The sequence below is a fragment of the Lepidochelys kempii genome, chromosome 1, assembly GCF_965140285.1.
Source record: "Lepidochelys kempii isolate rLepKem1 chromosome 1, rLepKem1.hap1, whole genome shotgun sequence".
Classification (NCBI taxonomy): domain Eukaryota; kingdom Metazoa; phylum Chordata; order Testudines; family Cheloniidae; genus Lepidochelys; species Lepidochelys kempii.
The window spans coordinates 139,785,690-139,809,806 of NC_136380.1; the positions used below are offsets into that span (position 1 = coordinate 139,785,690).

The window sequence follows — 24,117 nt, forward strand, 5'->3', positions numbered from 1 at the left end:
AACCAACCTGTAGAAAAATGTATTTAGTCCAAGACAATGCCATATTTCATGCTAATTCCTAAAATCTTTGCTTGCTCTTGTATCCCTCACTTTAAATCTGTCACACATTTCTGCCCTGACAGATTATAAAGTATATGATCAAGGCATCCAAGATTAAAAAAAGACTGCCATATTAATTAGGAAACTTTTGTTGTTGTTCCTAATATTTCAGAATTAAAACACATTGACTACAAACTTCCTATTACAAATACTTTCACCTTTAAGAAGTACAGCATACTACTTTCCCTTTTTTAAGTAGGCTTGAAAGTGACACGATGGTAACGAGTAATCTACTTTGAAAAAAAGCAAAATGAAATTTTTGTCTATCTAGATTGCTATCTAGATGTTCACTGTGACAGACATTGCAACCCCATGCAGTATCTTTGGGGACCACTGTACTAAATTTATGAATGGTTCATGTAAGATTGTGTTGTACTCCATGGATTAAGGTGAGTCACTGAAACTAAATAATTCTCTTCATTTTGCTTCAGCAAATGGACATGACTCTCTGTCCAAGGGGAGGGCCCAACCCTTGTTAAATGGGACATTGGTCTACCTACCAGACTCCCCATATGGAAGATGGGTGATTTCTGGTGTGTTTAGTATGGATTTAAAATCTGTTTATCGTTTGTTTGTTTTTAAATATTGTAGTGAGGTGGAGTGGCCCCGCTCTGACGCTTACAAGGAGAAACCCGCGGTGGGTGGAGCCAGGCCAAGCCTGCCCCTTGAGTCAGAAGTGGAGGGCGGAACAGGAAGTATAAGAGGCAGGGCCTCCAGCTCAGTTGAGGGAGACCCAGGGATGGAGTCGGACACTGCTGCCGGCCCGAGCCAGGGACTGAGCTGTCTCAACCTCTGCCTCTGGAGGAGTATCCGGAGGAGCTGCTGCCCGGTGAATAAGTCAATGCAAGTGTCAGTGTAGACACTGAAATGCTTACGTCAACTGTTGCTGGCTTTCAGGAGCCGTCCCACAATGCCCCATGCTGACAATACAATTGATACAAGTGCTCCTGGTGAGAAGGAACACTGCCAACACAAGGAGCCAAGTGTGCACACACAGAAGCAATTTATTAACTGTGGTGGCTGTATGCCAACATAAGTTAGGTTGATATAATTTTGAAGTGTAGACATGATCTCATGGTTCTTGGTCTGTGACCTTGTACAATCAGCATATTACTTCAAGACACCCCGGAGCATCAGCTGCATTTACACTTCAGTGATGTGTGAAAGCACTTCACACATGGAACCATGCTAATTAACTGCAATTGCTAACAACTATGGGCTTGTCTCCACTTAAAATACTACGGAAGCACAGCTGCGCTGCTGTAGTGCTACCATGTGGACACTACATACCTCCTCAAGAGGTGGTAGCTAGGTTGACAGAAGTCTTCCATCAACATAGCTCTGCCTAGACAGGAACTTAGGCCTTGTCTACACTACAGAGTTTTGTCAACACAGTAGACTGTTGAAGTGAGTGGTGAATCACATCATTATGCAGGTATGGATGATGGGCAGTGGCTCCAGAACTTTCAGATGCGGAAAGCCATCTTCCTCCAGCTGTGTGAAGAGCCTGCCCCAGCACTGCGGCGCAAGGAGTCCAAAATGAGAGCTGCTCCCTCGGTGGAGAAGTGCATGGCGATTGCTGTGTTGAAGCTGGTGATTCCAGACTACTACAGTCATTCGCTAAACAGTTTGGAGTCGGGAAGTCAACTATTGGGGCTGCGGTAATGCAAGTGTGCAGAGCCATTAATCTCAGCCTCCTATGAAGGACTGTGACTCTTGGCAATGCGTGTGAAATACTGGCTAGCTTTGTGGCAATGGAATTCCCTAAGTGCAGCAGAACAACAGGTGGCACGCATATTTCAATTTTGGCCCTGGACCATCTTTCAACAGAGTACATCAATAGAAAGGGATACTTTTCTATGGTATTTTAAGCACTTGTGGATCACCGTAGGCATTTCACTGACAACACATAGTGGTCCGGAAAGGTGCATGCATCTTCAGGAACACCTGTACAGAAAGCTACAAGCACAGACTTCCTTTCCAGACCAGAAGATTCCAGTGGGGGATGTTGAAATGCCTATAGTGATCCTGAGAGACCTGGTGTACTCCTTACAGCCATGGCTCATGAAACCTTACACAGGAAACCTGGACAGCAGCAAAGAGCACTTCAACAGGTCGAGCAGGTGCAGAATGACAGTAGAATATACGTTTGGCGGATTAAAAGCATGCTGGCACTGCCTTTATGGCAGAATCAGATCTAAATGAGAAAATATTCCCACAGTCATAGCAGCCTACTGCATGCTCCATAATATTTGTGAGGTTAAGGGTGAAAAGTTTTCCCTTGGGTGGAGCACGGAGGCAGATCACCTGGCTGCTGAATTTGAGCAGCCAGATACTAGGTCTATTAGAGGGGCCTAACGGGAGGGCTACATTTTAACCACCACTTGTAGGAGACAAATAGAGATTGTTTGTCTTTCAGAGAATTTGTTTTTATTAAATACCAGTTAAAACACACATACACACACAAAAGACTTGGTGGGAAGAGAGATAGGAGTGCAGGGCAGTGTAGGCTCTCATAGCTGTATGCAAGTCCAACTATCATTCTTGAAGCTGTTCAAAGGGATGGAGCGAATGGGATACTGAGACATTGGGGAATTTGCAAGGAATCTGTGGAAGGAGTTTGGGGAGGGCAAAGAAAGCAGTTGTGTATCAGCTGCGGGGGGTCATGAGCATGCATGTCTTCTGCCTGGAGCTTGATTATGGACTTCAACATCTCCTTTTGCTCCTCCACCATGTCTATCATCCACTCCTGGCCCTTTACAATGTACTCCTCACTCTCCTTTCTGTCTTGCCTTGCTATTTTAAATTTTTCTTTCAGGGTCTCTCCCCAGTCCCTGCATGCTCTTTTTTTGGCCTCTGAGGATTGGAGCACCTATCAGAACATGTCCTCCTTGTTCTGCCTTGGTTGCTTCCTTATTTGGCAGAGGTGCTCCACCAATGTGTAGAGGGTTCCCTTATAGGCCACATCTGCGTAAGCACAAGAAATAATACACAGAAGCATGACTGTTAGTTCACACACAGCACTGAATCAGTTTAGTAAAATACACCTCCTTTAACATATGAATCACTTTCTCTCTGTCCCTTGGCAAGCACACATCTTGGCAAACACCCTAAACATGGTGAGTTTGGCCCAGGGAGGGATGCGGGGTTGAGCATTCAAGATGGGGTAAGGGTCTAGGTGGTTTTTTAAGGTGATCACTGCAGGCAACTAGGGACAATATTGTAAATTCTGCCATAATTTTCCACAGGTGGGGGTCAGTAAAGTTGATATCTCCTGAAGGTAAGCAAGGATACAAAGGTGAAGCGTTCAGCTTCAGACCCAGTCCCTATGCTGCTTGCCTGTGTGCCGCTTTGGTCCCTGCACAAGTGATTGCTGATTGGCACAGGAAAGTTTCCTACAATGGGGGATGGAACAAAGCAGCTCTGCCAAGGAATCTTCGGCAGAGAATTGGCAAGTACCTCCCAGTTTCCTAGAGATCTCTCTGGAGGATTCCTGTGAAATCTCGGTGTGCATTAACACAAAGTTCCACCGCACTGCTTAGCTGCAGAGAGGAATGTGAAGCACACGGAAACACAGCTAGTGTTGTACATTTCTATCCTTTCACTCACTTCTAGAATATACAGAGCTAAGAACAGCTCTGCCTCATATAACTGAGCATCATCAACTCAAAAAGATCACTTACCAGAGCTCTCCTCTCCCTCATCATGCCCGCTAGAGACAGACTGCTGGGGAGGGCTAGACCCTTCTGGAGTAGAAAAGAGGTACTGACTCGCTCTACCATCGGATGACCTTGCTGTGTGCTCCACAGTCCTTCAACTCAACCTCCTCGCCCATGACTTTGTCTTTAGGATTGAGTCTACTGTCCGCCACCATTTCCAGCCCCGCCCAAGTATCCATGGGGTTCTTGGTGGTGTAGGTGTGATCACCGTCAAGGATGGCATCCAGCTTCTTACAGAAGCAGCAGGTCTTTGGCGCAGTGACAGTTTGCCTCCCTTGCCTTCTGGTATGCCTGCCGCCGCTCCTTTATCTTAGCGCGGCACTGATGCATGTCCCATTCATAGCCCTTATCACACAAGTCACGAGAAATTGGACCATAAATATCAAAATTCCTATGGCTGGAGCGGAGCTGGGACTGCACAGCACTGTGGGGAGAGGAGGCTGTGCAGTTCCAGTGGGAAAGCATTTGGAGCTGCCATGGTCAGTTGGGAAGATGCAATGTGAGCTGTCTAAACCGAGCCAACAGCAAGTGACATTTCAAAAATTCCCGGGCCTTAAAAGGGGGAAGGACAGATGTCTGTGTACCTGGGTGCAGGGCAGCAGAGTTTGAACTGCTGACCAGAGCAGTCAGGATGGGCATTGTGGGACACCTCCTGGAGCCCAATTATAGCAACATAACCAAGTGCGGTGTCTACACCGACTTTGTCAATATAACTTTGCCAAAAAAAGTTCTATGCTTTATTTTGTTGGCAAAGCAGGAGAATTTTGTCGGCAAAAGGAGCATTGCAGTATGTACATCTCCGCTGTTCTGTTGACGAAAACCGACTTTTGTCAACAAAACTGTGTAGTGTAGTCAAGGCCTTAAGCTGGCTTAATTATGGCCTCAATGTAAAAAAAGCTCTACACTTCAGCCATACAGCATGCAACAAAAAAAAGACTGAAGATGACAAGATGAAAAACAATTAGATGACAAATATGGTGATAAAGAAAATGGAAGAAAGAACCTTTTGCAAGCATTAAAAAAAATTTAAGCTTCACAACACTTCCGTAAAACCATGAAAATTCTGTCCTAATTCAAAGATTGAGATATTGAAACAGTGCTTTAAAGGAGTCATCTTTCAAATGTGCCCAAATTCAAGTGGTCCAAAGGGGGGCGAGAAAGTGAGAGAGACAGGTATTTCTCCAACAGATATTTGCTAGTTACCAGCATACATCAAGTCATCAAGCTGTAGCCTGCTCCATAATTTTTGCTTTGGGAAATAGCACATCACATTCCTTTGGATTTAGCTTCCAAAACAATAGGGAAATACAGCCTCTTTCCTACCAAATATACTCAGTAGTAGTCAGTACCCCACAGATTATTGTAGCTCAGTTTAGTTCTGAATTTCTTTTCAGCCGCACATTCAAAGGTTTCCCTTGATCATAATCTCCTCTTTAGTTCACTGCTGCAGGAAGGATTTAGGTCTGAATATAGAATATTAGGTCTCTCTATATTAGGTCTGAATATGGAAGAGAGATCTTTGATTCTAAGTCTTATGAACTTGTGACCAGTTTGTTTGCAGTTGCATCTTCAGATGACAGAAGTGCCATAGATCAAGATAACATGTTGATAAAAGAGATCAAAGACAACTCTAATATTTGGGATTAGATTTACATCCAAGTCCTTGATATTTTCATTAAACTTCATATACATTCCTAGAAAAAACTGACCATGTGACCTAAACTGCTGGATGGTCAATTTATCAACAGAAAGGCAGTGGATGAGATTCCTCTGTATGCTACAAATTACAACTGGGATTTTTAAAGGAACCTAAGGGAGTTAGGCATCCAACTCCCCTAACTTTCAATGGGAGTTGGATGCCTAACTCTTAGTCACCTTTTAAGATCCCAATCTATTTGCCCTGCTCTGCTTGCTACTATCAAGTGAGCTAAAGCTGCTGAAGAAAAGGCTGAAGTTGTCACTAAAAATCAACTAAGAAACATATTTCTTGCATGAAACAAGAGATTTAGATATAAGAATCTCCCTGGGAATTGACTGGAAATGCAGCTCTCTTCTCATCATCTCCAATCTCACGGAAGTATTGCTTTAAAATTATGTTCCTAGCTATAAATGACACAAATGCAACTGTATGGAGAAAACCCTCCAATCTTCAAAGCCTTTTTAAAAAGACAACAGTATTATTTTCTTCTACCTACTGTGACAAAGTTCCTCCTATACCTTGGTGGGTCCTGTGCTTTTTGGCGGATTTGCTCACCTCAGAGGTTTACAGCAGCTCTCAGTTTGGTCACTTCTGCTAGAGACTCAGAGACCGTATACTCAGCTAACCTCAGCACTGGCCAGCATGGGGAAATTGAGAACAATCTCCACAGTCTCTGTTGTCCCACGTAGGGGGTTGGGGACAGGCCAGATCCCTTTCCAAATTAGACCTTCCCTTCTGGTGTTGCTCACAGACCAGGTCAACACCTCCTGTGTCTGATCAGGAGTGAGGGGAATGGGGGGAACCCGGGCCCGCCCTCTACACCGGGTTCCAGCCCAGGGCCCTGTGGATAGCAGCTGTCTACGTCTCCTATAACACCTGCGTTACAGCTACAACTCCCTGGGCTACTTCCCCATGGCCTCCACCCACCACCTTCTTTATCCTCACCACAGGATCTTCCTCCTGAAGCCTGATCACACTTGTACTCCTCAGTCCTCCAGCAGCACACCTCACTCCTTCATGCCCTCCACTAACTGATGGGAGGCCCTCTTTAAACCAGGTGTCCTGATTAGTCTGCCTGCCATAATTCATTCTAGTATGTTCTTAATTGGCTCCAGGTGTCTTAATTAGCTTGCCTGTCTTAATTGGTTCTAGCAGGTTCCTGATTGCTCTAGCACAGCCCCTGCTCTGGTCATTCAGGGAACAGAAAACTATTCATCCAGTGGCCAGTATATTTGCCTTCTCCCAGATTCCTGTACCCCACTGGTCTGGGTCTGTCACACCTAAGGTACTTATATGACCCCCATTATCGTAGTATCTGAGTGCTTCAATGCTTTTTAAAAATCTTGTCATTTTATCATAATGAACATATATGAAGTTTCCATACAAGTTTTAACAAATCTTATTCAGTCTGAATTTGTTAGCCTTTATCCTCACAACATCCCTGTGGGGTACAGCAGTGGTGTTCTCCCCATTTTACAGATGGGGAACTGATGCACAGAAAGACTAAACGACTTGTCCAAGGAAGTCTGTGGCAGAGCAGGGAGTCCCAGGCTAGGTCCATAATCACTGGACCACCTTTCCTCCCTCACCCTGTTTCAGTCTAACAGGTTCTATTACCGTAAGATTTTCTGTGACAACTCTTCCCAATTCTCACCCCAATCTTTAGTGGTTAGCCTTACTTCCGATTCTTACATTGTTGTCCTAAAAATGAAAAATCTTGGGAAAAGAACCATAAATGGTTACTTGCCTTCTTTGTTCTACCAGCTTTTCTACAGAAATGTGCTCTTCTTGTTTCTCATCCACTTAACACACACAGTGAAACAGTTTATGATTAGAACAAATTCTCAGTAACAGTAGAATGAATTTAAAATGTGGTTCCTACTTATAAAAACTCCTTTCACACATCTTGAATCTGAAAGGAGTAAGATAATACAACCCAAATTGTTTTACAGCAAAACCTCAGATATCTTATAAGAGACCCCTTATCATATCACAGATATTAAACAATGATATTCCTTTTTCATTTCACAGACCTTGGCAAAGACAGAAGGGGGTATATGACAACAGAGCAAACTTGGCTATTAGCTAAGGGGGCTCTCTATCCATAGGTTCACATAAGTAGGTAGATAAGCAGTAAACAAAGTATTTGGAAGTATACAAAGTATTTGGAATATACAATTTCAAAAACAGAAAGTTTACAGTCCAAAGCAAATGCTACAGGTAAGCCTGGAGTTTGAATCCCTTGGAAACAATAAAGACACTTTTACTACATTTCTTACTTTAAAACAGTTTTTTGTTGTTCTTGGGAGCTCCATTCTATAACCCTGAAGTAAGGTGTTGATGCAAAGCTGAATATAAACTCCTATGAAATTCAATTAATACAGCTACCAACATTCCTGAGACTACCAACAATATAAGTAAACGGTCTAAATGAAGTCCAATATTCTTCAAAAGGACACAGAAAACTGAACATAACCAGCTCTCTCACTGCAGAAGAATTTGAATGCAATTGGTTTTAATGGAATCTGTTTAGATTTGGTCTTCTACCATTATCAGAATTAGAGCAGGAATGATAAAGAAACAAATTATGGCATGTCAAATGTCAGTCAAGATGTGTTTCCAGAGCTACTGTGTTCACAAATAGTTGTGAACTACAGTAAATGAGCAATAATAGTTTCTCATAGAGACAACACAAAAAGATATGATTAAGGTTAAGATTTTGCCAAGGTTATTTTTAGTAAAAGTCACAGACAGGTCATGGGCAATAAACAAAAATTCAGGGGAGCCATGACCTCTCTGCGACTTTTACTAAAAATAAGCAGAGGTTGGAGGAGTAATGACAACTGGAGCCTGTTGGGGCAGGGGGAAGAGATTGACAGCTCAAGCCCCTTAGGTATGATACAGTGAAAACGTGTCACTATTTCATCGGTATCAGCTGTTTACATATTAAAATCTGCATAAGATCAGTTGGTTCTTAAGTCCCAGCTGCTTGACAGCGGCAAAATCTGGGAAGACAGAGTAAGCGTTATTACTGGTAGTTTTACCATAGTTGCCTGGTGGCTGTAGTGCATCTCCTGTCAAGCCACACCATCCGACTGGGAAGATATCTCGAGAATCATATTTGCACCAATAGTCAAATGCTCCCCTCCAGCCATCAAATGTAATGAAAACTTCATCTCCTCTAACATCTCCGATGGTCGCTGGGCAAATTAAATAAGGGTTCTTTTTGTCTACTGCTTCAAGTTTCATTCCAACTTTAAAATAGTTTGGAGCAGGTTTTGGTGGTTCCTGTCAAAATAAAAATTGCAGAACATCTAGGTTTCCATGAACTCTTGAAAGATAGCTGCTTTTCTCTAACATTCTAACTTCTCATATTGACTACCCCAAAAAGGTTATACAATACACATTTAATACATGGTTACAAGTTTATTTTAAATTTTCTATACTACCTAGGCTCAAGTATGCTCCTACTTATGTGACTGGCAGCAAGGTTATGCTGAGTCTACTTAACCAGTTGTCTGAGTAAATCTGATGTGTTCTACAGGAACGGTGGGATAGTGAACGTACACTAAAAATAAATGGCATAGTTTTATGTAGGGAGAGGACAGGATCAGAAAAATATACTTCTACGAGGGACTGGATGTTTCTGGGGATTGATAATGGACTAGAGAATCTTTCACCTCTTTGTTACTTATACAAATGCACATACAAATCATTAACATCTGAAGGCTGTTTAGTGGCCTGGGTGAAATAAGTTGGACTGAAGGGAAACCAAAGTACATCCCACTCTCAATAAGTAGACCCTCCAGAAAAGGACTGAGGCATATTGTTGGGACAGTATTGAGAAGCTTGCAGTGCCACTGCTCACGCCATAGGTATTTTATGAATGCATTCAAATCAGTATGTTCTCAAAATGAATGGGGATTCATGAGCAAAGAGATTACAGGATCAAGCCCAATGTACGTTTTACTAAAACAAACTCATGCAAAGCCATTATCAGTACTAAGAAAGAAATCACTGAACTTCACTCTTTGATTTTAGCAAGCTCATAACAATGGTAAGAGGACAAATCAAAATCAACAGATCAGCTGAGTCATACCTGCATTCCTACATATTTTTTGCACAAAAACATTTCACACATTTTTCTTAAGATCCTCTTTTCTTCAGCATAAAGGCCATACTTCTAAAACTGAGAGCATTTTTTTTATTACTTTCAGCTAAGTCCCCACTACATTCTTAACAGCTAAACTGTCAAGTATCCGCCAAATAAAAATATTCAGCAAACTCCCCATGCATTCCTGTGGCTCTCATTCTCCCTTACCAGTTTTAGCCCAACACATACACAGGCACATCATGAATACATTACTGTCAACAAATGAGAGATTCATGACATCTTAAATCCATGAAAAAAACCAAGCTAACAATTTTTTCTAAACACAGCGTACCTTAAAGGTCCAAACACAGGAAAAGAGGTGCCCATCGATTTGGACTAGAAGATGATCATTTCCTGTCCAGTTTTGTGGCTTGCCAATCCACTTCAAAGTAATTTTAAATAACATTCTTGCCTTTCCATGCTGAAAAGAACAGTACAATATCCTGGCATCCTCAATAAAAATGTAATCATGGACCAGTTGATGGAAGCTTGTTTACTAGGAGCCCCTTTCTTCTTACCTTCTTAAAGAATGCTGCAGGTGCCATTTCAGCTCCATTTAGTGTTCTTAACAGAAACATTGGCCAAGATGATGCATTCATCTGGAAACCTAATTAACATAAATAGATTAGTTGTGTAAAAGATTCTAAACTCACATTTATAAAGCATGAATATACAGGAAAAAGGAGTACGCAGAGTTTTCCCCCACTACCGTCCAAAACCCTCCGGTTTGGACTTGACTAGAATGAAATGTGGCCAAGAAACATGAATGCATAGGGCAGCTATTTAGTGCAGTAAACATGTTGGATAGCATATTTCCTTTCAGGAGTGATTTGCCTGCAAAATCATTTATCATGGTTACTATATTAAGTGTGACTAGAAACATGCAAGCTGTGGTACTGCAGATTAAATTATTCTCTATATTCCCTGGTCTCAAACAATCTTCCTTGCATAGTACCCAGTTATATTTACTGGGTCAGTTTTCCTTCATTCTCAAATGACATCCTCTCGTCTAGCTTCTCTGTCATCTAACTCTTATTTTTATTAGAAACATTTTCTTCTCCATTGAGGCTCTTTCACCAGAGTCCTTCACAAAAAGAAACAAGGAAGTGCAAACAAATCTCAGTGAAACAATACATCCTTTAATTACAAAGACAAGAACATAAAACAGGGAATGATAGAAATGAAACATCTTGATAAGTGTATGCATCACATTGCAATTGCATAAAGTGGAGAACGTTTCCATGCCAAAATTCTTCATTAAAATGTAAGTGAATACAATGCACAAATGTTGGGACCAGCAGGCTCCATTCCAATTGAGAAAATCAGTTGTGTAAGTGTCTAGCAGGAGGCAATTATACACCCAATTGGCTCCCAGCTTTACCCAGGAACAGGATGCTGCAAAAGTGCCAAGAAGGCTTTTTCAAAAATGTATCTATCTATGCCAGGATGTTTGAGTGTTGGAACCTAGCTACTGCTAAAGAATCAAGGACTGGAGGGACAATATGTGACTATTTCTTTTCTGAATAAACTATGCAATAGAATGGCTGACTATCATCATGAGAGGAGTCAAACGTGAATTCCTGGATAATACAAAAACCATTTGCTTATTAGGTACAACATTTCAAATAATTTCAATGAACAGGAATGGCAATCTGAACACAAGGACATCACTGGCCATAGACTGGTCTAAACACATTTTTTGTACCACTGTATTAGTTTAGGAACAGATAAAGTTAAAGTGGCGCAACCAGCTAGTGTAAGTGTAGTTAAACCAATATAAAAGTGCTAATATCAGCGTAGCCTATTTCGATACCAACCAAAGCACCTTCATACTGGTAATAATTGCATCCACGTTAGTGGGTTATACTGCTTTAACTATATCTGGTCCTAAAGCAATATAGTTACAGTGGCACAAGCACTGTATTTTGAAACACTTTAAATAGATCACAGACCCACACAAAGCAAATTGCTGCTCCATTCTGGTTATCTCCCTCACACAACATTTGGAAGGTTCAGTTTTGGAGTAGAATAGAGTGATATTTTAATAGTACTTCACACTTCACCTTTCCACCAGCAGATCTCAAAACAAATATTAACTGAGCCTTGCAACATAATATGACTTAGTACCTGAGGACCAGCCATAGCGGAGACCCAATTTGTACTTGATATAAGATCAGTCTGCCCAAAAGTTCTCTGATGCCATTAGGTACCTGCATTTTTCCTGCATCTGGGAGTGTAAGTGAACTACAATACAGCCGTGACCATCTACTCTATCTTTCTCCTCTCCAGGAATACAACCATTTTCCTCAGCAGTCAGAGTAATACACAAACATCCAGACGGCTCTCTAGTGATTAACTCTGGACTTACTGTACTGAGTATTTCACTGTTGGACTAAGAGTGGGCTCCTCCTGGTGGTCTAGTGGAATATCACAGGTAGAAAAGAGATACGGAGTCTCATTCTATATTTCTTAACTTTAGCTGAACAGTTACTTCAAGGATCCCAAGCACTTGTTTATCCATCTGCCAATGATACAGTAACAGAACAAAAATCTCTCTCAAAATATCCACCCAGTACTTAGAAGTCCATAGATGAAGCATTTCCCAAATATTAATGTGAAAATATTAGAATGCACAAAGCCCTGTAGGTCAGGGTCAAGTTTACCAGGATATTTTGGGGGGGGGGGGGGAGAAAGGGGGGAAGGAAGAGGAACTGTTAATTAAAAGTCATGAAATCCTCAATTGAAAGCACAAAATACCATGATCACTGAGGGAACCAAGGAAAGGAAGTAAAAGTAGGCATTTAAATAATAAACTTGAAAACAAAAACATACTAGAGTTGTTGTTCAATGGTTTTTATTTATGGTAGTTACTGGACATTTTTGTTCTTTTTTCTATAAGTTACGCTGATCAGAGACAGAAAAGACCTACTGTGCTACATGGGAAAACACTGTGTGGTTAACGGTTGGTAAACGCTGACCACCATAAAGTGGTTGCTTAGGTTTATTGTCAAGTATGATTACTGAGTGCAAGTGAAAAGGTCTTCCTGTTTCTATTTTGACCAAAGAAGTATTAATATTTATATTCCCTTTATTATACTTAGGAAAAACATGTTAGTATGGTATCAAAGGTTTTATCAGCATAAATTTAAGATTGTTGTATTCCCATGAACGAAGTCAGCATTGAATTACGAAGATTACTCTTAACAAGTTTTGATAAAAACTTTATACCATATCCTCATATGTGCTACATTTAATTAGAATAACTGTTTTAGGAGTATAATTTTTAGGCAAAATTATGCATTTGTGTTGTTGGGGAAAAGGAAAGAAAATGTTCTCTGACTGGTTAGTTTTATAAAATGGCAGCTGTTTAAATTTGCTGAGGGTCTTGGAAAGTCAGAATACAATCCCAGCCAACTATATTCTGCAGGCAACCTTACAGAGTAAAATACTTTAGACCACACTAAGTATACTTCACCACAGCATACATGATACATTATAAGTATAGGAAATGCCATAGTAATGTCAATACCACAGTACAGAATGTGTTTACTTTTGAAAGTGTGGTTGTGGTTTAAAACCAGGTGCGTAAAAAAAATTTTAAAAATCATTTATATTAAACACTTTTTAAAAACAAAAATAAAGCTATTTAGAATTATATTTGAAATTGACAATCTATATTAAAGCCTAAAATTATAATTAAAGTTACCTAATTTAAATATAAAAAATAACATTAAGCAGTACACGCCTGCTGCCAGGTTTTAAAGAAAGTCTGGTAAAGTCTAAACTGGTAGAAGACACTGGCTAAGCACCTGGAACCAGAGTCTGTTGAGTGCTAAACCAGTATTTGATAGAAGTAGAGTAGGTCCCTGCAATTCTACCAGAACTTGATGGAACCCAACTATAAGTATCAGGTTTGGATTGGGTCAGAAAACAACCTGAACCTCTGAGGCTTGGGTCAGGTCACCTCTGAAGTCTCTCTCTTGCCCAGGAGGTTGGCATAGTGGTGGCTGCATGCCCCACTCCTCCAGCCACCTCTGCCTTGTTGAATAGTATGCACTGCCAAGTAAGTGTGCTGCACCTCTCACTCCAAAGAACACACACACAATGCAGCAGGGGCTGGCAGCCGGCAGGATTGGGAAAAGCAGCTGCCACCATCACACCAATCCCATGGGCAGGAGGTGGCAGAGGCGCTGCTAACTCAGGTTTGGAGGGAAAGGTCAGGGTCAGGTTGGAAAATGACAACACTCTTGGGCTCAGATGGGGTGGATTTGGGACTAGTTTGGGTCTGGGCCTGAGCAGACCTTTAATACAAAAAGGGTAACCTAGATTCTATTCTGATTCATGCATCACCACCATCATCATCGTTAAGTGAGCAAAACACTCTTGAGTTTAGTCCTGTCCAAATATGGGAGGAATTTTTTGGAAAGGAAACTATGGATATCTGAGTGTGCAGGAAAATTATGTGGTGAAGATGACTTCTGGAAGGACAGTGGCAAGGGACTGCTGGCTTCTGTAGTGCAGCAATAAAGAGTGTAGTGCTAAGTTATCAGTCTAAAACCAGGAAACACGTACTACATTTGCTCCCATTCTCTGATACATATATTTGGAAAATTACTATCACCACATACAGTGGTACAGAAGTGTAAGAGAAAAAGATTTGAAGCAATGTAGGTCCCTCTGTCTCCTTTCTCATCCAAGAGCTAGCCTAGACTACGAATGAGAAAAGAGTGAATGAAACATGCAGAGTGAGTGAAAGATAGAAAATGCACCCTCACTTCAGTCAGCCGACTCTTAAACTAGATAGGAAGTAGAAGAGAAAAGAAAGCAAAAAACCACAACAGGAGCTGTTACTCCTTTGAGTTTTATGGGAAGAGGCATTTAGGACCTTGTCCTGGCAAGAACGTACTTTAAATGCATTTCATTTTGCTTAAAAAAATTTAATTAAACTCCTGTGGAAATCATTTTGAGTTTGTCCGTTTTTTGAATTATTAAAATTTTAAAAATGTCTCTCCCTTTTCTGCAGTGCACCTGATACACCAGAGACCCAAACTCAGGAGCTTCATACAAGTTCTAAGAAATGTGGCTTTAGGAAGCACTTTGGGACTCTTCTCCACAACTGAAAGTAATGTAGAGGCCCTGGGTACCACAAGGTAATGCCACAGTTCTCTATAAATTATGGGGTGAAGGGGAATAAATTAACTAGACTAACGTAATATTTATGTGTAACCCATCAAGCAGTCACTGAAAAGGCCATTGGGGATCTGTCCCTCCTCATGATTAGTGGGGGGATTCTGGGAAGAGGGAAACATTTTTGGATAGTAGAACTCATGCTCAAATTCTAAATTTCTCTATCCATTCCTAGACACAGTAATACACAAAGTGGAGTCCAGTTCATTTACTCTCTTTATTAGCTTTTTTACTTAACATTTATCCTTCTTTTGTTAACATTTCACTTGAACCATTATTTCAAGCAGCACTTCCCAAGAAAACAAGATAACACTAACCACAAAAGAGCAGCATCCTGTGAATCACATATACTATGTCATTAGTTCAGAAACATTGTTCCTTACCGAGTGGCGGCTGGAGCATCCCCCCTTTCTTTTCACAGGTCCCAATTGGCTGTATGTCACAAGAATCCACAAGTCTCCAAAAGTCATTTTTGTTATCACTTCCATCAAGCCGTAACCTTAATCTGGCACCAGTGATTCCAATTACTGTAGCTATACACACTGAGGTAACATTGCGTGGGTCGTGGGCTTCCAGTTTCATACCAACTTTGAAATCATTGCTAGGTGGGATCCTAGACTACAGGAGGGGGGTGGGTGGAGAGAAAAAAGATATTTTTCTTATTTTTGTCTCCCAGCTTGAAACAGATACTATGAAAAGTTTTGCTAAATATACTAGACAGTTATGACCACATAGCTTCCATTCATCAAGACATATAAAATGCTGTTATACTTACCAGTTTATGAACTTTAGTCAGTGAAACAGGTCCCTCCGCTGGTAATAGCTCACCTTTCCTGATCACTCTTGTTACAGTCTGTATGGTAACACCCATTGTTTCATGTTCTCTGTGTATATAAAATCTCCCCACTATATTTTCCACTGCATGCATCCGATGAAGTGAGCTGTAACTCACGAAAGCTTATGCTCTAATAAATTGGTTAGTCTCTAAGGTGCCACAAGTCCTCCTTTTCTTTTTACGGATACAGACTAACACAGCTCCTACTCTGAAAAAGGACTAAATCACTACAAATAATTGGCTGGCTTGTATTGCTTTCTAGCAACTCCTGAGCAGGATGCTTGGCTGCCATGTTGCTGGAGACCTCAGAGTCCAAAGCCTCTCTCCCCCAAACAGCGAAATCCTCAGATTTTTAAGGAAGTGTTTAATCAGCCAGTTAGTTTCTGTTGGCTTAATGGCTTTGGAATTCTAGATTAGCACAATGACTCTGCCAGCAGTTGATCCGTTGTTTTTCTTTCCTGTGCTGCAGGGTCAGAAGTGAGGAGCAGGTGGAAGGCTCCCTGGCAATTCAGAGAGCAATTGGCGAAGAGTGGCTCACTGAGACAGGTGCCTGGGTTGGTCAGAGTGGGGTGGCTGCTGGAGTACTCTTTGGAAACCATGTAGTGCTAGAGCAATAGCAGCTGGAGCACCGACAGCCCTTGCCTAAGAATGGCACAGCTGAGGGTCAGTGTGCCATGGCACTGCCGGACTCCACGAGAGGGCAATGATTATACTGATAATGGTGAAACATATTACAATGATCACCTTCTGGCAAAAGAATTACAAGTAATTGTACCCATGATGTTTCAAAAAGGCATTGTGAATTAAACAAAATTTCAATAAAGGCACTTTTAAGAACTAAGGTGGCAATCACTTTAGAGGCTTGGTATTACTTCTACATCAACACGACGAATTCTCAGTAGTCAGAAGGACAAGCATAGATAAGGAGGAGACCAAGGGTCATTTGGTGAAAGTGAGAATACAAGAGGGAAAGAACAATGCAAATTGCCATTAGATCCAGACTAACTACCTCATGTGATATAATAGCTGAAGACATATTAAGATTTATGGCTTGAGGTACGCTACATTCATAACAAAAAGTAACAGAAAATTAGGTGTTATTTGTATGACAGTAGTGCCTAGAGTAGTGGTTCTCAACCTTTCTAGGTTATTGTATCCCTTTCAGGAGTCTGATTTGTCTTGGTATCCCCAAGTTACATCTCATTTAAAAAATTACTTGCTTACAAAATCAGACATAAAAATACAGAAGTATTACATCACGCGGTTACTGAAAAATTGTGTACTGTCTCATTTTTACCGTATATTTATAAATCATTTTCAATGTAAATATTGCACTTACATTTCCGTATATAGAGCAGTATAAACAAATTATTGGTATGAAATTCTAGTTTGTACTGACTTCACTAGTGCTTTTTATGTAGACTTTTATAAAACTAGGCAAATATCCAAATGAATTGATGTACGATCTAGAAGACCTCTGCACGTCCCCAGGGGGTATGCGTACCTCTGGTTGAGAACCACTGGCCTAGAGAACTCAAGAAAAATCAGGGCACTACTGTACTAAGCACTGTATAAACACAAAGTAAGAGACAGTCCCTCCCTCAAAGAGATTACATCTAGATAAATAAGATAAAGGGCAGAAGAAAGGAAATATCCCCATTGTACAGATGGGAAATGAAAAGAGCGAGAAAGTGATTTACCCAAGGTCACACAGGAAGTCTGTGGCAATGCTGAGAACTGAACCTAGATATACTAGGTCCCAGTTCAGTGACTTCCTCTCACAGAGTTGAACACACACACACACACACACAGGAAGAGTCAGCCACTGGATGCAAAGATGTAAGTGCCAAGCTGATTAGCATGCATCAGTTTTTGGACTTAAGACATCTGCATCATCACTTCGCCTGTTCTGATAATTGGTCTTTGATGCTGATTCAGTGTTTAGCATACTGTAAATTAGGAAGAAGAGGAGAGAGGAAGATCCTTTCAGAAATTTCTATACCAGGAAGGCAGGGATGATTGACGCATGACAACTGCACAGCACTAAACAGGATTTTTTAACATAGTAGCAGTCCACTGAAGATCAGGATCAATCAGGTCCAAAGTTGTGAGGGAGAGGGAAGACCAGAGAAACTTGTATTCACCCCACACAAAATATGTATCCATTTAAAATATCTATCTATTTAAAATAGAGAGGTATCAGTCAATGGTAGGAACTGTGTCTGTCCAACCTGACAGGAAAAGTGTGCTGCAAGACTTACTAGGATAACAAATGGGGTTGCATTTCCTGCCCCCTTTGCCCTTCTGAAATTTTAAAAATATCGAAATCTTGGGTTCCTCTTGCTGTGAGTGAAAAAGCACGGTTTGAGACAGACCCCAGATCAACAGCAGGAGCCCTGAAGGAGCCATCAGAGCTCTGCACAATAAAAAGACAAGAGACATTCTGTGTGTGGAGCCTAGCATCTGTCACTGTACCATTCAGACAGCAGGCTGTCTGAGAGGGGAGCCCAGGCATATTAAATTTAAAGGGCAATTCAATGTCAGGATATTGCTTGTCAAGCTGTTATTCTCTACAACCCCGAAAGTCAATTTAAATTGAAAAGTTAGGGTGTTTTTTTTTAAAAGAGAAACTGGTTTAAATTGCAATACTGGGGGGGAGACATATTAAAAGAAATCATACATAATATCTATTTTTGGCATTATGGTAGCATATGAACCCAACTGAGATCAGGCCTCCATTGCTCTATGTGCTGCACAAACAGATGGTAAGAGACAGTCCCTGCCCCAAACAGTTTTCAATCTACACAGACAGGACAAAGTGAGAGAAAGGGATGCAGATTTCAGATAGTTAAAGAATTTAAATAATTATAGAAAATAATTCTAAAATAATTTTAACAATTGAGTCTATAGAGAATGCGCTTACAAATACCTTTATCTTGATTTAAAACCTAGTTTATTGGTTTCTCACTTATTTGTTCATTTCAAAGTTAATTAAGTATCTTGTTGGCCTGTACATTAGAAAATTATTTGACTGGCCACTAGGGTATACTATCAGCTCCTCCCCTTGCATTACGCAAAGTGATGACACATTCACAGTCTTTCTGATTCTCATCTATGTGAATTCTATTCTATTGCAAAAAAACGTAGTTAATGAAGAGTTGAGGTTGTTTGTGGTATGTCATCCCCTTGCAGAACATTGAGTTGAGATCTGTGTGCAAGATCTGAACTCCAATTTGATTTCCTATCATTGTGTAATCCACCAAACTGCGCTTTGTGCAAAGCTTAGCTAGGAGTATGCTAATGTAATGTCAATGGTGATTAAACTTGTCTCCTTCCTTCGATCGAAGTCATCACTGCAACACACAGTTCAGAAGAAAAGGAGTACTTGTGGCACCTTTAGAGACTAACCAATTTATTTGAGCATAAGCTTTCGTGAGCTACAGCTGTAGCTGAGGAAGTGAGCTGTAGCTCACGAAAGCTTATGCTCTAATAAATTGGTTAGTCTCTAAGGTGCCACAAGTCCTCCTTTTCTTTTTGCGAATACAGACTAACACGGCTGTTACTCTGAAACCACTTTTTCCACTGCGAGTACTATAGTTATACATTATTCACATCTATTTTATTTTAAATTTGCATTGCTGTATAAAATTACATTTTCAGTAGCGAAACTACAGTTTTAACAAGTATTTCACAGTAATTATTCATGATTCTTTTGCTTAATACACGTGTAGGTGGGTGTGTATTTGTTATTGGAAAGACTTGAATCACAGAAGATAAAGAGTTCATGTGTACTAAGTGTTATTTTCTTTCAAACTCTGATAAACCACAAAAGGCTGAAAAGTTTTGAATATGTTTATCTATATGCGGATATGCTTACATTACAACAACTGTATTTGACAAAACTCATTCAAAACTTAAAACAGTTTTCTGAAAGTGTTTTTATGCAAATATTTGCATTTGTTTTATATTTTATCTAAGTACTTTCTCAAAGTCTCAAATTATATCTTTCTTGGAGGTTATTTTTAGGTTATACAGTAGTTTGATTTTATTTTTTATTTAATGCAGTAAAATATAAGCAATATAGGCGCTGGGTATATTTCACAGTATTGTATGTGTTCTTTGAACAAGGGCACTTTGTGGTATGAAAAATATTTCTCTGGAGTCTGGACCTTCGCTATATCTTAACCAAGAAGTTTGGACCTTGACAAAAAATAATTGACGACCCTGGTGTACTCCTGGCTCTCACACAAACTTCTGCAAACTCATGTTCAAGGAATCGCCTAGAATCCACACAATGATAATTCTGGCAGCACATTTCTTTTCCCTCAGTGGTCAGCGTATCTGTGCTGTCAGCTCCAAACCTCCATACTGTCTGTGACGGGTTCAGTCACAGAAACCCCCTTGAGACTGTCACCTGACATGCTGAAATTACCTCTGAGCCAGTTTTCCACTGCCAGCTTGAGACTCCAGAAACCTGCCTTGTTGAGCCAGACATGCTAGTCTGCTGCAACACAGATCCAGGTCTGGTCCACGCCCCCAGAGCTGCAGACTTTAACCAAAAACTGCTCAGCAAGTCACCTATCTCTAGCACCCAGACACCCAGTTCCCAAAGGGATCCAACCCCCAAATAAATCAGTTTTACTCTGTATAAAGCTTATACAGGGTAAGCTCATAAATTGTCCACCCTCTATAATACTGATAGAGAGAGATGCATAGTTGTTTGCTCCCCCAGGTATTAATCACTTACTCTGGGTTAATTAATAAACAAAAAAAGTGATTTTATTAAGTATATAAAGTAGGATTTAAGTGGTTTCAAGTAATAACAGACAGAACAAAGTAAGTTACCAAGCAAAATAAAACAAAACACTCTAGTCTAAGCCTAATACATTTTAGAAAAGGAATACAGGAATACACCCTCAGAGATGTTCCAATAAGCTTCTTTCACAGACTATACTTAGTCTTAGTCTGGGCCCATTCCTTTCCCCAGTATAGTTCTTGTTAGTTCCAGTTCAGGTGGTAACTGGGGGATTTCTCATGACTGGCAGCCCCCTTTGTCCTGTTCCACCCCCTTTTATGGCTTTGGCAAAAGACAGGAATCTTTTGTCTCTGGGTCCCCACCCCTCCTTCTAAATGGAAAAGCACCAGGTTTAAGATGGATTCCAGTACCAGGTGACATGGTCACATGTCCTATGAGACCCCATTACTCACTGGCTGGCACCCAGGTATATAGGAAGGCTTACAAGTAAACAGAGCCATTTACAACCAATTGTCCGAATTAATGGGAGCCATCAAGATTCTAAACCACCATTAATGGCTCACACTTTGAATAATTACAATAGGACTTCAGAGTAATACTTCATATTTCTAGCTTCAGATACAAGAATGATACATTCATACAAATAGGATGAACACACTAGTAGATTATAAGCTTTGTTATGATACCTTACAAGAGACCTTTTGCATGAAGCATATTCCAGTTACATCATATTCACACTTATAAACATATTTCCATAAACATATGGATTGCAGCATCACACTCTTTGGAAACACTACATTAATCTGCCCCAAGATCAGGAAGTAGCCACTTGCCCCCTCCAACTTCCTCTGGGGCTAGTAAAATACAGATTTACTTAAATAACTAATCCAAGGCTTGCCTAACACCCATCCTCTTCCCCCCCTCGCCCCGCCCCGACATACACATTCCTCCGTCTCCAGCTCCTCCCCACCCAACATAACAAAGATTTTGGTTAGACTAGCTGCTTACTGTTCTGCTGTGTTCACAGTATACATCCCCATATAATTAAAAATATATATAATACAAGAGACAACGTGTAGCAAGCAACAAGAGTTATTAAATCTTTAGTGGACAGGTATGCAAAGGTTCAGACTAGAAACTACAGTTGGCAGTTGATCAGTGGCAATGGCCTCAGCAAATTCCATCAAACTGCAGAGACAAGTACAAAGTAGCTGCCTGGAAACCACTCATATTTTCTTTTTTTTCCCCATCACTGGTGCATGTACATTGTAATCCTTCCTGACTGCACACCTATGCACGTGAAGAAGTGAACATGTTCTTATTAACTGTTCACAATTTGGGTCCCTCAGAGATTTAGTGAATGCCATACTCTACCTTACATTAAAAAAAAATTGACCAATTTTGACCTGCATCATGTATCAATAGTTTGATCTCTAGCGCTGTGCAAAAACCCACCTGGAAACTTTTTGATAGACCAGAAAAAAATATCCAGTTAAACCACTGTAGAACTGTTGGCTCAAATGACCTCAAATTTTGATCACTAATCCTACTCTACACTCCCACAAAGTGTAACAAATTTCAGGAAAATCTGAGCAGCAAGAGGATTTTAGAGCATTTAGAAGCATCGTCCTTTAAACAGGAAAGATTGCGGGATGATGGAGGGAAAGAGCTGCTCTACACACCCATCTGCAGCAGAGGAGGTTCTGAAAGGTGTGAAGTGGTCCGTTCATCTCAATGTGATATTCTCAGCATGAGAACACCCCATGGTGATGAACAGAACCTAAAAGGATAACTCAAATGTGTTAACTGCTCCATTCATCTCAGTGGGTGTTCCCATGCCCTTTCTGGTGGTTTTAGAGCCTGGGATATGCACGAAGTATGCCTGTTTTCAGCCTCCCACACGAAGGGGCAGAACTTCCAGCCCCCACGTCAGCCAGGATCTGGGGGAGGGGGCCTCAGACACTCATAAAAGAGCGAGTCCCCGCCCAAACCTGACTCATGTAAGTGAGGGTGGGAGGAAATCTTGTAGATGGGCATGGGACCCCCAGATCCTGACACATACCAAGGGGGCATAAGAGGGACTCAGACACCCCCAGAGGGGCAAAAGCCCCCCAGATATGGGCACACACACTGAAGGGGTGAATGAAGCTGACAAGTGCCTTTGCCCCTATGCTCCAAGTCCTCTTGCCACTCACTCCCCACTTCCCAGTATCCCATACCCCCCACTCCCTAACCCCCATGCTTATCTCACCTGAGCCCCCAACTTCTCTCCATTCCCCTACTACCCCATTCCCAGTTAGCGCCCACCCCATATCCCCCTTCTCCTTGCTGCAGCCTCAAACCCCTCCCCCTCATCCTTCCACTCTTTTGTACCCTAATAACTGGCCCCCTCCCAGGATACAGTCACGTCTAATTTTTTCCTTAGCTGCTTTGATTACAATCCCCCCAAAATAGAATTGCCATCCATGACTCACAAATAACAGCCTCCAGCCACTCAGTCCAAAACTCTTTGTCTTAGGCTTGGACTTGTGATTCACTTATCCTTAGTTAAGTTAATTGAAGAGTGAGTTCACAGCCATTAATCTCAACCAGATCCATGATTCATCCAGTCATTATTTCATCTCAGTTTAACAGTACAAGGCAGCAGAAGGAAACTTTTTTTTGTGGGGAGGGTGGGGGGAATGGTGGCGGGGGGTGGGGGGGAGAAGAACCGTAACTCAGGAGCCTCTTGGTTGAATGACTCCAAATTTGGCTCGCTAACACTATCCTGCACCTGCATACAAGGCAAACCAAATTTCAAAGCAGTCAAAGTTGCTAGTTGCGTTGGTGCCAACTCCGTGGGTTTTCCAGGGTGGAGCACCCATGGGAAGAAAATAATGGGAGCTCAGCACCCACCGGCAGCCCCCTGATCAGATCCCCCTCTTCCCCACAGCGCCTCCCACCCGCCTGCAGGCCCTGCTGATCAGCTCCTCCCCCTCTCCCCAGCGCCTCCAGCCCGCTGGTGATCAGCTGTTCAGCAGCATGCAGGAAGCACTGGGGGGGGGGAGGAGTGGGGGTAGGAAGAAGCAGGAGAGGGAACGGAATGGTGCAGGTAGAAGCAGGGTGGGCCCGGAGGCAGAGCCAGGGTCGAGCACCCCCGGGAATTCAGGAAGTCGGCACTTCTGGCTAGTCAGATTTTAGAGCACTTATAAAAGTCAAGCTTTAAAGCATATAAAATGGTTTCCGTATTGGCACATGTACAGCATAAAATTTTTTCTTAAATATCATTCTAAGTTTGGGTCCCCCAAAGATTTTGTGAGTGCCACATGCATTACCTTGAGCAAAACTCAGATTGAGCCCGTCTTGACCCTCACCACATCAACAGTTTGATCTCGAGCTCTGCATACAAAAAACCCAAAACCTCCACTATCTAGAAACTTTTGAAAAATGGCTTTTTCAGGGCTTATATCTCCATAAGCCCTGCCTCAAATGACCCAACATTTGAGTCACTAACCATATCCTGTACCCTCCTGAGGTACACCAAATTTCAAAGGAATCTGAGTAGGCATCTCAATTTTAGAAGACTTAGAAAAGTCTACCTTTAAACAGAAATCTTGATGCAACCTTTACTATAGCAGCCTTACCACGCCACTATACGCCAATAAAATCAAAATAGACATACACAAAGAT

The 24,117-nt window shown here is 41.4% G+C and overlaps 1 protein-coding gene across 4 annotated transcripts in view; it reads right to left on the minus strand.

Annotated features, from left to right (window-relative positions):
- The window catches only part of SCML2 (Scm polycomb group protein like 2), a 131,050-nt gene that overhangs the window by 47,708 nt on the left and 59,225 nt on the right, over positions 1-24,117 (minus strand). For 2 of the 4 annotated variants that reach the window (XM_073356349.1, XM_073356359.1), the window contains exons 5-7: positions 15,241-15,475; positions 10,189-10,277; positions 8,562-8,805 (exon numbers count right to left, since the gene is read on the minus strand). In XM_073356349.1, coding sequence (XP_073212450.1) covers positions 8,562-8,805; positions 10,189-10,277; positions 15,241-15,475 — 568 coding nt within the window. Of the gene's footprint in view, positions 1-8,561; positions 8,806-9,962; positions 10,278-15,240; positions 15,476-24,117 lie in introns of those variants that run through there. The other 2 variants (XM_073356406.2, XM_073356415.1) reach the window with 2 other exon arrangements.